The sequence below is a fragment of the Aricia agestis genome, chromosome 19 (genome assembly GCF_905147365.1).
Source record: "Aricia agestis chromosome 19, ilAriAges1.1, whole genome shotgun sequence".
NCBI classification, from domain to species: domain Eukaryota; kingdom Metazoa; phylum Arthropoda; class Insecta; order Lepidoptera; family Lycaenidae; genus Aricia; species Aricia agestis.
The window spans coordinates 9,009,494-9,025,963 of NC_056424.1; the positions used below are offsets into that span (position 1 = coordinate 9,009,494).

General features: G+C 39.0%; 1 protein-coding gene across 4 annotated transcripts in view; it reads left to right on the forward strand.

Annotated features, from left to right (window-relative positions):
* The window catches only part of LOC121736812 (IQ motif and SEC7 domain-containing protein 1), a 232,103-nt gene that overhangs the window by 103,924 nt on the left and 111,709 nt on the right, over window positions 1-16,470 (forward strand). For all 4 annotated transcript variants that reach the window (XM_042128215.1, XM_042128216.1, XM_042128222.1 and 1 more), the window contains exon 3: window positions 8,626-8,880. In XM_042128215.1, coding sequence (XP_041984149.1) covers window positions 8,732-8,880 — 149 coding nt within the window. In that variant the 5' untranslated portion in view covers window positions 8,626-8,731. The remainder of the gene's footprint in view (window positions 1-8,625; window positions 8,881-16,470) is intronic.

The following is a 16,470-nucleotide window of genomic DNA, read 5'->3' on the forward strand; positions in this document are numbered from 1 at the left end:
TTAAGTTTATCTCCACAGTTTGTCCATACTTTCGCATTTCTACTGGTGGCCGCCCTAGGGCTATAACAGACCCAATTTGTTTTAAACTTTTAACGCGTTCTTACCATCCACTAGCTTTATACGGTCTGTAAATTAGTCTTAGGGCTTTCTTGGCCCTGTGATACTCATAAACAAGAGCCTTGAGTGCTGAGTGTTATCGCTGTTAAGCCTATGAAACTTTAATACAGCCCAAGTGCACGTTCGCGGCGCTTTTACGATGCGCCGTGTGGTTTAACAACACTTTAACTGTGTCCGCGGCACTATCGTCTATCGCACTTGGGCGCCATTTTAAACTATATTTTTGCAAGACGGAGAAAGAAGTGGACATCGAATTAGAGTACAACAAAACTCGCTGTCATAAAATGTCATAAAAACCAACCAAGTGCAAGTACGTAACTCGAAAGTTTCTTGCATTACACCTACCTGCCTGCCTAGCATACGCCAACGAGATATCTCACTCTACATATTTTCCCGATGTTTGATGGTTTGTCTCTTCATCTCTATTGACCCTAGCATGACAATCATTTTTTCATGCGTAGATCTATCATCGAAATAACACAATTTTATAGAGTTTTGTCGAGATAATGTCAAGATTTTGACGTTATAAGACGAGTAGTTTTTAATTATCTCGAGAATGAGAGATATCTAACAGCCCGCCCAGCCCGCCTAGCATACGCCAACGAGAGAGAGAGATATCGTTGGCGTATGCTAGGCAAGCTGGGCGGGTAACTTTAGCCATAATATAAATCTCTGATAGGGAATATTACGGAAAGGTCGAAGCAGTGGGCGCTACTGCCTACTAGCATATAATACAGTAAATAATCCGACCTAAATCCGACATGTTGCTCACTTCATATCAGAATATTGACAGAAACGTTAGCAAACGTCGAACAAAGGTTTTTGTTTACTGTCTAATGCAGTCTTTCCCAAAGTGGGCGATAACGCCCCCTTGTGGGCGCTGAAGGTCTTAAGGGTGTGGGTCCCAGACAAAAATGGTAGAGGCTTGGGGGGCGATTTATTTCATCTAGATATGGGGGCGCTAAGACATAATTTGTTCTCAAAGTGGGCAGTAGAAAAAATAAGTTTGGGAACCCCTGGTCTAGTGTCTATGCTGGTTCTGCCTCTATCGTGAAAACATTGCAGTAATATCTCATATTCAAAAGTTAATATCATTATGAAAATACTTTGCAAAAACAGTGTCATGATGATTTCTTGACCTCACAAAGGATCGTGGGCGTAATATGACACACAAACATAACAGAAACGGTTGTCATTTGGATTTTGGGCTAATTACAAAATATGCTTGATAAATAATAATATTGTCTTCAAATCAGAAAGTGTGCCTGTCTGTAAGATCTTGAAGCTCTTTTCTCTAATAGTCGATTTTCATGAAATTTTGATACTGAAAGAGATACATTGAATTGCTAAAATAAATATAGGGTACTTTGTGTTTCGTAAAAATGTCTGATTTCTGTGAAAATGAAGTTGTAGGCACTGGCGTAACAATTGGGTGGCAGGGCCTCAAGCTCAGAAATAAGTTGATACATTGATTGTACCTTATGATATATTATTAAAGGTACGCGCACAGTTTGCCGGCGCGTGCCGGGGCACAGCGCAGCGCAAAATGCCCTATAGCACACTATTGCCGGGCCGGGTCGCATCGCATTGACGGATTTTGAGTACTATGGAATTTGGATAGCTCCAGTGTGACCGCTCTTAAATCACTCGTGAGTTCGTGACTCGATATATATAAAAAACGTTGATAAATATATTCTATTAAAATCTACTAGACCGTGTTTCAGCATCTACCGAAAAGCTATCTTTATTAATCAATGTACATAATATTCTACGTGGTTGTAACTAAAATGTTTATATGGACTGTCTTCATTATGTATTTTAATTTTTTATATTATTTGTTATATGAAATCAATCTTCTATTAAAATTTACAAAAAAATTTGGACTACTAAATCGTCATTCATTTGACTTCAAATCTACCAAAAAGTGGAAATATTATATGTGAAGTGTGGTCACATTGTTGCCGGAGCGCAGCGGGTTTGTCGGGCCTTGCCGGGCCTTGTCGCATTGACGGAAATCCGCTGCGCCCCGACACAGTGTGCGATACGCGCATCCGCTTCCATACAAATTGTATGGAGGCGGATTATAGCGATGAGCCCCAGCACGCTGAGCCCCGGCACGGCCCGTCTCAATGGGCTCACTCCTTTACGCGACAATTTTGACTAATGGGGCTCCATCAATTTGCCAAAGGCCCTACATGGTTTAGTTACGCCACTGGTTGCAGGCCACATCTCGTGATTTTTAAAGCTTTCCGTATCCCGGCTTTCAAGTTCCGCCTTGAGCTTGAATTACGTAACGTGAATCGTAATAAAATCACGTGTTAGTATTCCCATTTCCCCGTAACTATAAAACGTAGATACGTCGCTATCCGTTGCCCCAGAATCCCTAATAGTTGGAGACGTCAGATGAAGCGGGTAACTAACAATTTGAAAATGTTCGTTTTTTTGCATAAATTGAGGCTTTGGGTCCAGGAAATGATTTGAAATTGAAAAATATGGATTTTATGTATAGCCGAATATATTAGCCAGATGATAGTATATAAGTTACAAGGTCTGTTAAATTATAAGGGAAAAAATGGGTAAGTACCTAATAATTGTCGTAATGTTATAAAATTTTAGTTATCCACTTCATCCACATAAGTCTTCATTTAACAGTGTTTGTTCAAAAGAATCCATTTTCGACGACGCCGACGACGGTGGAATTCAATCTTCTGGAATCGTGTGATTCGTGAGATTGGTGATGAGATTGGATTTTTCACTCGTTCCGTGTGCAGATGTAATTTCTGCTGGATCGGAGATGAAAGCAGTTTTAATCTGTGACTATATCAGGTTGTTCGTGTTAGGTTTTTGATAGCTGATACTGGGAAAAATATTAAGAAGGTTTCAAATGAAATGATCACATACGGATCACATACACACTCTGATAGTACATATAAAATTTATATGTACCATCAGAGAAGTTGATTCCTATGCAAATCGGGGACCTAAGTAGTTTGGTCGCGTTACGTCAAACCCAGCTGACAGATCACAATTAACATTGAATTGACATATTCGACCAAATAACGTTGGTCTATCAATTGCATAGGAATCAACTTCCTCGATGGTACATTATATTTTATGTAAGTATTATAAATTCTTACTGTACTGTAAGTTTTATTCTCTGTAGCGACATCTATGTTGGGTCGTGCGAACTGATGCGTTGTTTACTAATATAGTGTCTACAATCGAACAGAGATGGCGTAAGTAGTCACGTCACATCAATAGTTTTTTTTAGATAATTTTGTTCAGGGTTTTTACGTTCATAAATTAGTATAAGACATTGATTACACAGAAAACCGGCGTGAAACAGCGCTTGCGCTGTGCTTCGCCGAGAGAGTGAGTTTACCGGAGGCCCAATTCCCTACCCTATTCCCTTCCCTACTCTCCCCTATTCCCTTCCCATCCCTACCCTCCCCTATTACCCTATTCCCCCTTAAAAGGCCGGCAACGCACCTGCAGCTCTGCTGATGCTGCTAGTGTCTATGGGCGACGGAAGTTGCTTTCCATCAGGTGACCCGTTTGCTCGTTTGCCCCCTTATTTCATAAAAAAAAAACAAATTACAATATTAAAAATGATTAGAATAGTATTATAATTTAAGTCATCGGACATCCATAGACATGGAGAATACTTTGAGACCCAGAAAATGACAATAGGAATTAGGATACATGGGTTTAAATCGTTTAACCTATGATAGGATAGTTATTTTTACGCCCGTGGTTAACACTTAACGAATTACGGCGCGGCGCAACGAATTTGCTGGCAACTAGTTTAAAATTGTTAATTAATATTATCTTTGGTGCTTACTGAAAACCAGCGTTGCGAACTGTGCTTCGCAACTGCTGAGTAGGCGCCGATTTGGTAAGACTTGTATTTGAAATGTTATTGATTATTTGTATTGTACATATTTTACTGTTTTACCAAATAAAGTTTCTTTCTTTCTTTCTTTCTTTCTAAAATAATTGGCCGCCGCCGAATTGGCTTATTGTTTTCATTTAGTTATTATATCTCAGAATTTTACGAAATTGAACTTAATGTGGTGTACATAAAGGCCAAAGGTGTGTAGACTATAATAGATATCCGACTATTGTCTCATGTCATTACTATTCAAGCGACAGACAGAAATCCCCAAATTATAACTGCTGTAATCGTTTTCGTGAGACTTTTCTAATTGGACCTAGAGAGATTTTATTGTCCGTCATTACTAAGCACGTTTTATTTGGCTAATATCGAAAGGGTATAGAATATAGATAGTAATTGATATTTTTAGGGTTCCGTACCCAAAGAGTAAAAACAGGACGCTATTACTAAGGCTTCGATGTCTGTCTGTCCGTCTGTCCGTCTGTCTGTCTGTCTCCAGGCTGTATCTTAAGAACCGCTATAGCTAGACTTATGTTTTTTTTTTACAAATCCTTACTAATATTATAAATGCGAAAGTGTGTCTGTCTGTCTGTCTATCTGTCTGTCTGTTACCTCTTCACGCCTAAACCACTGGACCGATTGTGCTGAAATTTGGTATGGAGATACTTTGAGTCCCGGGAAAGGACATAATATAATACTTTTTTTATTTTTATTTTTTATTAGCCTATAGTGTCCACTGCTGGGCAAAATCCTCCCCCAGGATCTTCCACTGTTCTCGCTCCTGCGCCACCGATAGCCAGCCTGGCTGGTATGCCTCCAGCTCGTCACGCCACCTTTTTCTAGGCCGGCCTCGGCGGCGGCGTCCATCTTCGGGTGCCCAATCGGTTGAGACCCTTGCCCAGCGGATGCATGCGGCTAACGTGACCCGCCCACTCCCAGTTCAGCTTGGCCGCTTTGACACCTACGTCCTTGATGCCCGTTTGGGAACTACTACTTAATAATACTTTTTATCCAGGAAAAAAAATTTTGGCCTATTTTTGCTCTATAAGGGTATGGAACTCTTCGTGAGCGAGTCCGACTCGCACTTGGCCGATTATTTTAACTTCAGTTTAGGGGCAAACGAGCAAACTGCTCATCTGACGGAAAGCAACTATCGTCGCCCATGTACACACTAAACATCAGAAGAGTTGCAGGTGCGTTGCTACTTGTCAGCCTTTTTGTCAAAGGCCGTCAAATGATGGCACTATCTATTTTAAATCTGTCGGTATTTTCTATTCTTTCACCTGATGTAATTGAAATACAAAATCTGCAGACTGCAAGGTAAGTACCTAACTAGTTAATAATTTTATCTAGATTCTATTTGAGAAGATAATCTAAATTCTAAAACATATTTAACGCTATAATTATTACGGTTTTAACACACGTAATTAATATTGTCCAGTGGGAAAATTCTAATAGAAATAAACCATAAAAATTCTAATAATGATACGTGGGAGAGCCATGCTTCGGCACGAATGGGCCGGCTCGACCGGAGAAATACCACGTTCTCACAGAAAACCGGCGTGAAACAGCGCTTGCGCTGTGTTTCGCCGAGCTCCGGTAAACTCACTCAGAGTTTACCGGAGCCCCAATCCCCTACCCTCCCCTATTTCCTTTCCTTCCCATCTCTACCCTCCCCTATTACCCTATTCCCTCTAAAAGGCCGGCAACGCACCTGCAGCTCTTCTGATGCTGCGAGTGTCCATGGGCGACGGAAGTTGCTTTCCATCAGGTGACCCGTTTGCTCGTTTGCCCCCTTATTTCATAAAGAAAAAACCATGCGAAGCGCGTAGTGCAAAATAAAACCAGTAGATGTAAGAGAATAAAGTACTGAAGCTACGTCTGGACTCTGGTTTAACAATGATAACAATCTTTGTTATTTTCATCCTGTTATTAAAATCGTTGGCCTATTGTAGTAGGGCCACCGTGTTTCATTTGGAAGACAGGATAAGTGATCATCCTTGTGATCTATGTTCACAATGTCGAAAAAACATAATTTATCATTGAAAATATGCAGTTTACGGTTTAAATAGTATTTTTTTTTAATTCTAAATCTAAAAAGACTAAAAAATCTTGTTGTCTCACAAAATATTATGTTTATTAAAATATTTATGCAAAATTAACGTGCTAGCATAGTACTTATATATTATTTATTAATAAATATAGTAAGTAAATTTGTTTAAGATATTATATTATGTAAAAATGTAAGTATTTCCTGGTTGGCAGACGGAGTTAAAATTAATAAAACGAATGTCTAAAATATGCAAAATGCAAAACGTGCAAAGTATTAGTACTTAATGTAATTACTAAAGTGTGAAGTCCTAGTAAATAGTAATATTATTTAGATATATAGTTATAATTTTTAATAATCGACTCAGCCAAAAGATTATACGTAGGTTTTTAAAATACTACACAGCTTAATCTATATATATAAAAATGGATTTACAAATTTGTTAGTCGCGCTAAAACTCGGAAACGGCTGGACGGATTGGGCTGATTTTGGTCTTAAAATATTCGTAGAAGTCCAGGGAAGGTTTTAAAGTGACACGAAGCTCACAGACAGCTAGTCTTAAATATAAAATTCTCGTGTCACAATGTTAGTTACCATACTCCTCCGAAACGGCTTTACTGATTTTAACCTAATTTTATAGCATATCCAGTGGGTCTGAGAAAGAAGAATAAAGTGCATTTATTGAATAAATAATAGTAAATTATTACAACTCGAGACTGACGGCGACCATTGTTTGTGCGACGGGATAGCAATGGACGTTGCCATGGTGCCATACTTATTTGGTCATTTCAATAAAATAATATGGGCGAAATACTTTATATGGCAAAACAACGTTTGCCGGGACAGCTAGTAAAATTAAAAAATGTCCTCGTTATGTAACGGATGTTGTCGCCCTAGCATTTTCAGTACCACATAGCTGTGAAGTCAATAAAAATGTTTTCGAAATACATTGTGAACTTACGACCCTCTGATTTATATTGTACACGACCTGTAGGATATCGTTAACTTTAAATTATGTTACCTGTAACCTGTAATTATATTTATGTAGTTTTTGGGTATTTGCAAAGCTGACGCTGGACCTGAAAAATCGCTTCGCAGCCGCGCCGGCCGTTGAATCGTGATCGCTCACGTCAGGACGTCTTATCAGGGCGAGCGAAGCGAGCCCTATTATATCCCACAACATGAGCACTTCTGTCATTTGTGTGGTTATACTTTACGGAAAAACTATGACGCATATTGATTTGTGCTTTAACATAGAAATTATTATTTACATGTACACACACATAGACGTGTTATCATCAGTCAGTGAACTGTCAAGTTTTGGTTACTATTAAAAAATAAACTGCCTTAAAGATTATTACCACGCAGAAAAACGACGCGAGCCCTCAAAAAGCTTGGCTTTTAGCTAGTTACTTAGTGTTGATCAGTTTTACTACATGTACAGTCGCGTGCAAAGGGTCCAGCCAAATCTTCCCAACTAGATCACGTCGTGGAGGCCGCGCCGTCTCAGAAAATGTTACGTAATTATTCGAGCTATTTTACGTTGTTTGTAATAATAAGCTTTAACTTATAATAATTTAAAAAGGTTTTTCTACTTAATCTAACCATAGGGGGTCGAATAAATACTTGACGAAATGAAAACCTCCTAAAGAAAACATCAATGAATTCCTTTTGAAATTCGAAGTCAATTCTAGAATTCGTACCATGCATAATATTTCATTCCCAATTGGGCTAATATCACACGACGTTAGCCAAACAACACTTAATTCAATTGTTATAACGACAATTATAACGCCAGTGCCTATCGAGGCGGAAAATGGAATTACGGCAACAATAGTTTGATAATTTTGCGGGGTTAAAATATAGTTGATGAAACTTAAATAATATTATCTAAATTTTTAAAATTAATGCACTCTGTAAACAGACGTTTATATAATTATAGTTCTACAAATTATGTCCTTGTCTGTCTGGACACTTTTCTGAGAATAAAACAAGAACTTTACATACCTAACTTACGTAGAATTACGAAGCAATAAAAAGTTTCTTACTGTTACTAAACAGTAAGAAACTTTTTATTGCTTCGGTCATCATTAGTTCTAAAATTCTTCATTTATTTTAAACTAGATGACGCCCGCAACTCCGTTGCGCCAAAACTCGTTTATCGCGCGGGAACCGTACATTTTTCCGGGACAAAAAGTATCCTATGTCCTTTCCCGGGACTCAAAGTAAATATCTCTATGCCAAATTTCAGCAAAACCGGTTTGGGCGTGAAAAGGTAACAGACAGACAGACAGACAGACACACTTTCGCATTTATAATATTATTATAGTAATAATAGTATGGATATTATTTTAAGATACAGTGTTTTGTTCCTGTCACACAAGTGACATTTTTAATTGGATTGAAGAAGAAAAAACAATGTATATAACTATTCAAAGCTTATACAGCGTTTATTAGTAAGGGGGAAAGTGTTTTATAGGTTACGACTTACGATAACTTTCTCGCTTGCCTGTGTATCGAAATCGATAGTTCACACCCCTAACGTCACGATATATTGTTTCAGATCAAATGTAGCCGAAACGCGTGTCGATACGCACCAGCGGAAAGGATTAAAATGCGCGAACGAGTCGAGTGATGTGCGACAGTCGATAACCGAGTTATCGATAAACATGGCGACGATGGATCTCACTAACGAGGTGGTCCGGTTGCGGGCTGAACTCGAGAAGGTTTCGTCGGAGAGGGACATGCTGCTGTGCGAGCTGTCCAACCTTAGGAGGGAGTTGGAGCTCAGCGAGCTGAAACATCTGCAGGATGACAGGTGAGTCGAATATAGTATTTAAGGGGCATCAGCCACAACAAAGATAATAAGGGCTTGTTTCACTACTTCCTGATAAGGCTATCCACCAATTAACTTGACAGATCAAGTATGGAGAATCTGTCAAAAAAGTCGTGAAGAGCCTATTAGGCACTTTATCAGAAAGTGGTGAAACAGGCCCTAAGATGAATAATTTAGATGAACTATCTGGAAAGGCAATAGCGTGTAAATAGCTAAATTGCCTGCGGGATAATACAAAGTTCTCAAAAAAAAAAAAAACACTCCGGAATCCGTATCATGCCCGACTCACCCGTTCCATAGTCAGCAGGGGTTGCTCCTCAGGCAATTGCAGTAGCAGCAAGCCCGTTGGATTTTGTAGGGGCAGGATGCTTGCCTTCTCAAGCACGTGGTCCGCTCCGGAGCGTAGATGAAGTACTCTTGAATTTTGATGCACTTTGGTCGGCCGACCACACAAAAAGTTCACAGCGATTATATTGAAAAACCAAAAGGGAAAGAAACTTGAAATTCCAGCTGGATTAAGCCTCTTCAAGGAAAAATTATCAGAATAAAATTTCTCATTTCAGATTATCAGAATAAAGTCTCTCATAAGAATAGTTGGTCAATGTCGATAAAAATATCCGAATTTTTGACTTCACTAAAGGGCTTTGTTTTCCCAAAGAATTCATAAAACTCTTTGTACGAATTTAATCAAAACGATCAAAATTAAATAGCTTTTTGATTAAAACGAGGTTTATCTTAAACATCGTTTATTTTATTTGGAACTTTCATAATTCTTTACATACATATTTAAAGGCGAACAAACGAGGAAGCTGGTTTAAATTACAGCCCTTTGGTCCGTTTTTATTTTTCTTTATTTTTATAAGATTTATCTGGTTTATTTTAATTTAAATGCGATAAGGTGGATTGTTTTCCTGTAAATATAATTCTTACAAGACGAAATTGAAAAACAAAAAGGGACTATTAATTTAATACCTTTCCATTTCCCCACATGTATGGTAAAATTTGACAATTGACGTGTAAGCAACCTTGATATTTCTAGGGTTCCGTGCCCAAAGGGTAAAAACGGGACCCTATTACTGAGACTTCGATGTCTGTCCGTCTGTCTGTCTGTCTTCAGGCTGTATTTCAAGAACCGCTATAGCTAGACCTCTGAAATTTTCACAGATTGTGTATATCTGTTGCCGCTACAACAACAAATACTAAAAACAAAATAAAGTTAATATTAAAAGGGGGCTCCCATACAACAAACGTGATTTTTTTGGCTTTTATGCTCGTAATCTATGGCAACAGGTAGGCACTTGAAATATTCATCCTTAATTATATTCTTTTTTTTATGAAATAAGGGAGCAAACGAGCAAACGGGTCACCTGATGGAAAGCAACTTCCGTCGCCCATGGACACTCGCAGCATCAGAAGAGCTGCAAGTGCGTTGCCGGCCTTTTAAGAGGGAATAGGGTAAGCGGAGGGTAAGGAAGGGAAGGGAATAGAGGAGGGTAGGGAAGGGAATAGGCTAGGGGATTGGGCCTCCGGTAAACTCACTCGGCGAAACACAGCGCAAGCGCTGTTTCACGCCGGTTTTCTGTGAGAACGTGGTATTTCTCCGGTCGAGCCGGCCCATTCGTGCCGAAGCATGGCTCTCCCACGCATAAAAAAATTTTTGACGGCCTTTAATATTCAGACTCAAGTCTCAACCTTGAAATCAAAATTTTTCAATACAGACACAAGTTAAACGCGCGAGCATGGTGAATGGTGATGGTGGTGATACTTAATGGTGATGCTACTTAAATTTTCTAAAATTACCTATTCGGACGGTCTCACTAAGATGATCTGCTCAATATTTTTATATTGTGCTAAAATGTAACCCTCCAGACGAGATCGGGTAGCTACATCTTTGAAGCACCTGTTTTGAGCTCGCGTTTTCAGAGCAAGGGGCGGTGTAGACAGTATTATTATGTAATACCTGTCACACCGCAATGTAACCACTCAGTGGCGTATTCAATACAATGCCCGCGCCCCTCGCCCGCGCCCCCTTGTGGGTAACAAAGAGCTCTCGGTTTGTAGGAGAATATTTGTGGCACAAGCTTTAGTTTTATTTGGTGATTCGGTGTATGTTATGTTTTAGAAATTAGCCAGGTTATAATCACTTGTTGTTAATAAATTTAGTGGCTAATTAATTAAGGCTGTAGTTAATTATAATTACAGAATGCTAGGTTGCTGCACTGCTAATATAAAAGAATAGAATAAAATTTCAGCCACAATAACAATTATTATATTAAAAAATTTTTGGCCAACTCTTTTTGACTAATCTATCTACTATTGAAGCTAAAATCGCACATAGTCTTCCCATCAGATGGTCTTTATAAATACTATTCGCTAACCGCTGCCGCTTATCGCCTGGACCTCACCCTCGGAAGGACCTTCCGCGTGTCACTCCATGAAAGTTTCGGTGCGATATTTTGACGTGTGTCCCCCCCCCCCCCCCCTTTCCTCTATCTTTCCCCCTCTCATATACCTCTCACGGCAACTACACACATGTCTTTATGATGCATGGGAAATATTCACTGTTTTACCATAGTATAGAGTAACAAACAGTAAATTAACTGCCGCGTCGAAACAAGTTAAACGCGCTTGCGATGTTATGAGTACTGCCATCTTGTATCTAGTTAATATATTACGACCGCGCCTGTACTGTATTGGTTTTCTTTCTTGAATTATCTAAAATGTTGCGTGTCTGCATGCGCCATATTTGGGCGTTCTTGTAAATCTTGTAATATTATGATGGACTACTGTACGTATTTCTTTTGTACCGTCACTCCACAGTCCACACATGGCTTTGTGCTCCATATGAAATGTTCCTTGTTTTACTATTTTATGAGTTACGACGTAAACATTTTTTTTTTTTGTTTTTGTGGCACAACAAAGTTGTCGACTAGATAAGCACCGCTTTATTTCATAATAGAGAACAACTTTGGAACAACTGCTGAAAATTTTCCTTTTTTTCATATTTTATGCTTTATAAGTCTTAAGTTCGCAGTGAATCAAGTTTAAATGTGATGGTAGTATGTAGTTTAAAAGAGTTAGGGCCTGTTTCACCGCTTTCTGATAAAGTGCCTATTAATAGGCTATTCACAACTTTTTTGACAGATTCTCCGTACTTGATCTGTCAAGTTAATTGGTGGGTAGCCTTATCAGGAAGTGGTGAAACAGGGCCTTAGGCTATTATTACATTGTGATTCACAATCCGGAAGGCCAGATAAATTTCAAATTAGTTGGGTTTTTAATTGCTGTTTTCGATTTTTAACTATACATTTGAGTCCCCTGTTAGTCTAAAGCTGTATTTTCAGGCAGTTTTTATGCTCTAGGTTTTCTCATGCCTTTCGAATTCTGGCAATATAGTCGTAACGCGTCCGTGGTCCAGTGGTAGGTATTAGACCGTGGTTCTTGACTCGGAGGTCGTGGGTTTGATTCGCATGTTGGAAACATTTTATTTCTAAGTTTGGTTAGGACGATGCAGGCTGATCACCTGATAATGCCTGACAAGTAAGATGATCCATGCGTCGGATGGGCATGTAAAAAGTCGGTCCTGCGCCTGATCTCGCCAGTCCTGTCGGTCGTAGAGAAATAGAGAGTGCTCTTGTGTACTGCGCACATACCTGGGCACTATAAAATTCCAATATCCCTTGGGTGGAGTGCACCAACTCCAATTGGCTGTATGACCATTGACCAGCTTTAGTTAAAGTAATGAGAGTCTGTAGATCAGTCGCTCGGCACGTGACAAGCAGTTAATTACTCGCAAACGGCAATTAGCGCCGACCTTGGGATCTATAGATCTATAGATCATTGTTCAAAGAGCTGGTGCTGATCTATGTATACTGTGTACACTGTACAAACACGTTTGTAAGTACTCCTAGGATAACCTTAACTTTACATTGCACAGGAGAAATATTGGCCTCACAGATAACTTGTGAAATCTTATATATGAAATTCTCGTGTCAAAATGTTAGGCCGCGTACTCCTCCGAAACGGCTTTACTGATTTTAACCAAATTTTATATGCATATTCAGTGGGTCTGAGAGTCGGCTACTGGGTACTTATTATGTTGATATATATTTTTTTTAATAAAATAAGGGGGCAAACGAGCAAACGGGTCACCTGATGGAAAGCAACTTCCGTCGCCCATGGACACTCGCAGCATCAGAAGAGCTGCAGGTGCGTTGCCGGCCTTTTAAGAGGAAATAGGGTAATAGGGGAGGGTAGGGAAGGGAATAGGTTATTATTTATTTAACAAATGCACTTATCACTATTTTTACGTGGGAGAGCCATGCTTCGGCACGAATGGGCCGGCTCGACCGGATAAATACCACGTTCTCACAGAAAACCGGCGTGAAACAGCGCTAGCGCTGTGTTTCGCCTAGTGACTGAGTTTACCAGAGGCCCATTCCCCTACCCTATTCCCTTCCCTACCCTATTCCCTTCCCTTCCCTCCCCTACCCTCCCCTATTACCCTATTCCCTCTTAAAAGGTCGGCAACGCACTTGCAGCTCTTCTGATACTGCGAGTGTCCATGGGCGACGGAAGTTGCTTTCCATCAGGTGACCCGTTTGCTCGTTTGCCCCCTTATTTCATAAAAAAAAAAACATGTCACGAAGCCTTTCCCCCGGCTTTCATAAATCGAAATTTTAATTTCGCCCCAAAGACGACAATTCATTCTTTCTAATGAAGAGTTTTTCATTCAGTCTCTTAACTCTACCTGGGCCGGCCTTTAGTATGCTAATTTTGTACTTTATAAACCTTTCACTTTGTATGTAAATTTTATATAATCCTATAATGTAATAACTGCGGGCCTAGCCGGGCAATAGTTAAAATTTTAATGGACAATCGACCTACATTATTTGTATGAAATAATTGTTCATATGGCTATCAAAAACTTGTTGAATTTCAAGCGCCATCACGCAGGTAACTATGCCTTTGACAATGCTTTTTATCAATATTGGTTAAATATTTTGTTGTATAGTTGTATAGGATAAGTGGTTTTATGAAATGAAATCGGAAAACTAGCTTTCGAATCAACTGGTGGTTACGGATTACCTAGATTTTGCTAACATTTGGTAAAGATATACTTTTAAGTCCCAGGAAAGTACATGGGCTACTGTTTTTACGGTTGTAAAAATGTACGATTCCTACGCGATAAACGAGTTTTAGCGCAACGGAGTTGCGTGCGTCATCTAGTATATTATATTAGGTAGAGGTAGACATATACATATAATATGATATAGCTATGATAATACCTACATCTTTGCCAACATCATACAATATCTGCATACATTATTTTCGATCTCAATTCCAAAGGGTTTTGAAAATGACTACCGGTAAAGTTACCTTTTCATAAACTTTGTAACACAATCCCTTATGTAATATCCTTCCCGAATATTCATGAACTTGTGCTGTTGTTTCGCACAATTTATAACTTACTTAATGTGTATTTAAACAAAAAAACAAGTTATATAATATAAAAATAAAAAAGACATTCGCGGGAACAAGGTTAGTGAACCGGAGATTTTACAAAAAAGAATAAAAGAATTTTACGACATATAATAGCAAAAAAATTAATTACTAGGTCTTTAATTTGATGTAGACGTACTTATATATGCATCCACGAGTTTTTATAATTTCACCTCTAAGAAGGGGTACAAACTTGGAACAAGGTGGAAATAGAAGTGGTGGCCACCAAGAAAGATCTTTCGATCGAGCGAAGTGGTTATTCTTGGTCAGGCAGATGGCTGAAGCGTTACTATATTAATATCAGCTGCCTTTTTGTATTGTGCGCGTTGCAGGACTAAGGTGCTGGTTGTTCCGCCACAACATTAATTTTTACCATACTAATAATACTATTTCAATCGAACAAAGCTGCGGTAAAATGCTGGTTATAAATAAAATGAAAATTTATCTCTTCAAATACCTTACGTAACAGTGACGTCACAAGTCACAAGTAGTAGGTGAGTAAGCAGAAACGACAATGGCTCGCGACCCTGAAGGTCAGTATCACGGCCGGAAGAATCGATGCCACTTCAGCACTCCACGAGTGCGAGATGCAGCGATTTGAGGATTTTTTTTGTTTTTATGAAATAGGTGGCAAACGAGCAAACGGGTTACCTGATGGAAAGCAACTTCCGTCGCCCATGGACACTCGCAGCATCAGAAGAGCTGCAGGTGCGTTGCCGGCCTTTTAAGAGTGAATAGGGTAATAGGTAGGAGGGTAGGGAAGGGAATAGGGGACGGTAGGGAAGGAAATAGGAGAGGGTAGGGAAGGGAAAAGGGTAGGGGATTGGGCCCCCGGTAAACTTACTCACTCGGCGAAACATAGCGCAAGCGCTGTTTCACGCCGGTTTTCTGTGAGAACGTGGTATTTCCCCGGTCGAGCCGGCCCATTCATGCCGAAGCATGGCTCTCCCATTTCAAAAAGAAAGAAGATTCTTTGGTTTATGAATTATGGAAGACTTGTATAGATTTAAAGATTCGCTAAAAATCTATTCGTGGGGCATACCGCATAAGTGATAACTGATAAGCGTGAATGGTTGCAGTGATTCGATGATTTTCTGGAAGATTCTTTGATTTGTAGAAAATTCAAACTTCAAAGTATCGGTAGAAACTTCTCTGCTTGAGATTGGTGATTGTCCGAAAGGCGAAGGTAAGGTTGGGTGACTAAGAAAAACAGTAAAAACGGAAAAAGTCAGTTTGGTGATAACGGACAAAAATTCTTATTCACGAATTGAACTTATTTAACGGCCGTTCCCAATATTTGATCTATCTCTGGTTTTGCCCTACTAGAGATAGGAATAGCTCACAATTCACATAAAATATATGTCTCTAATGTCTAATGTGAGCTATTCCTATCTCTAGTAGGGCAAAACCAAAGATAGATCAAATATTGGGAATGGCCGTAAGAGTACATTTGCATTGGCAGTATGTCAATTCAATCATATGCCAATCAAAACTCCAAAAATGTACGAATGCACGTCCGTTTGATGAAAGCTGGCCATGTTTATATTTAATCACGATGGAAATCACCATAATCGATTGATTATGGTGTGTATTTAATACACACCATAATCAATCAATACAGGTAACAGCGGGGCTAAAATGGTCACATTTAGCAATTCCTCTCAATCAATTCAGCAAATGAATAATTGTCAAAACTGTCAAACTGACAAATGTCAAATTAGTACGAATTACTGGACTTGAATAATTGCAAGCAGACTTGCATTTTGCGATTAAAAAAAAATGAATATGATTCATAGTATAATTCTCCAAAGCGACCATTTTAGCCCCGCAGGGCCCATCATTACTTAATTCTCATAATATTATGTTCCTGATATAAGTTGTGATTGCAAACATAGCCACCAAATATTATGTTCCTGATATAAGTTGTAACTGCAAACATAGCCACCATTATAATTATATTCAAAGGTACACCTAATAATAGGTAATACTATTATGTACTAATATATAAATAATGCATAACATTAAAATTCGATGCACAAACCCATTATAAAGTGTTTCGTAATACAATTT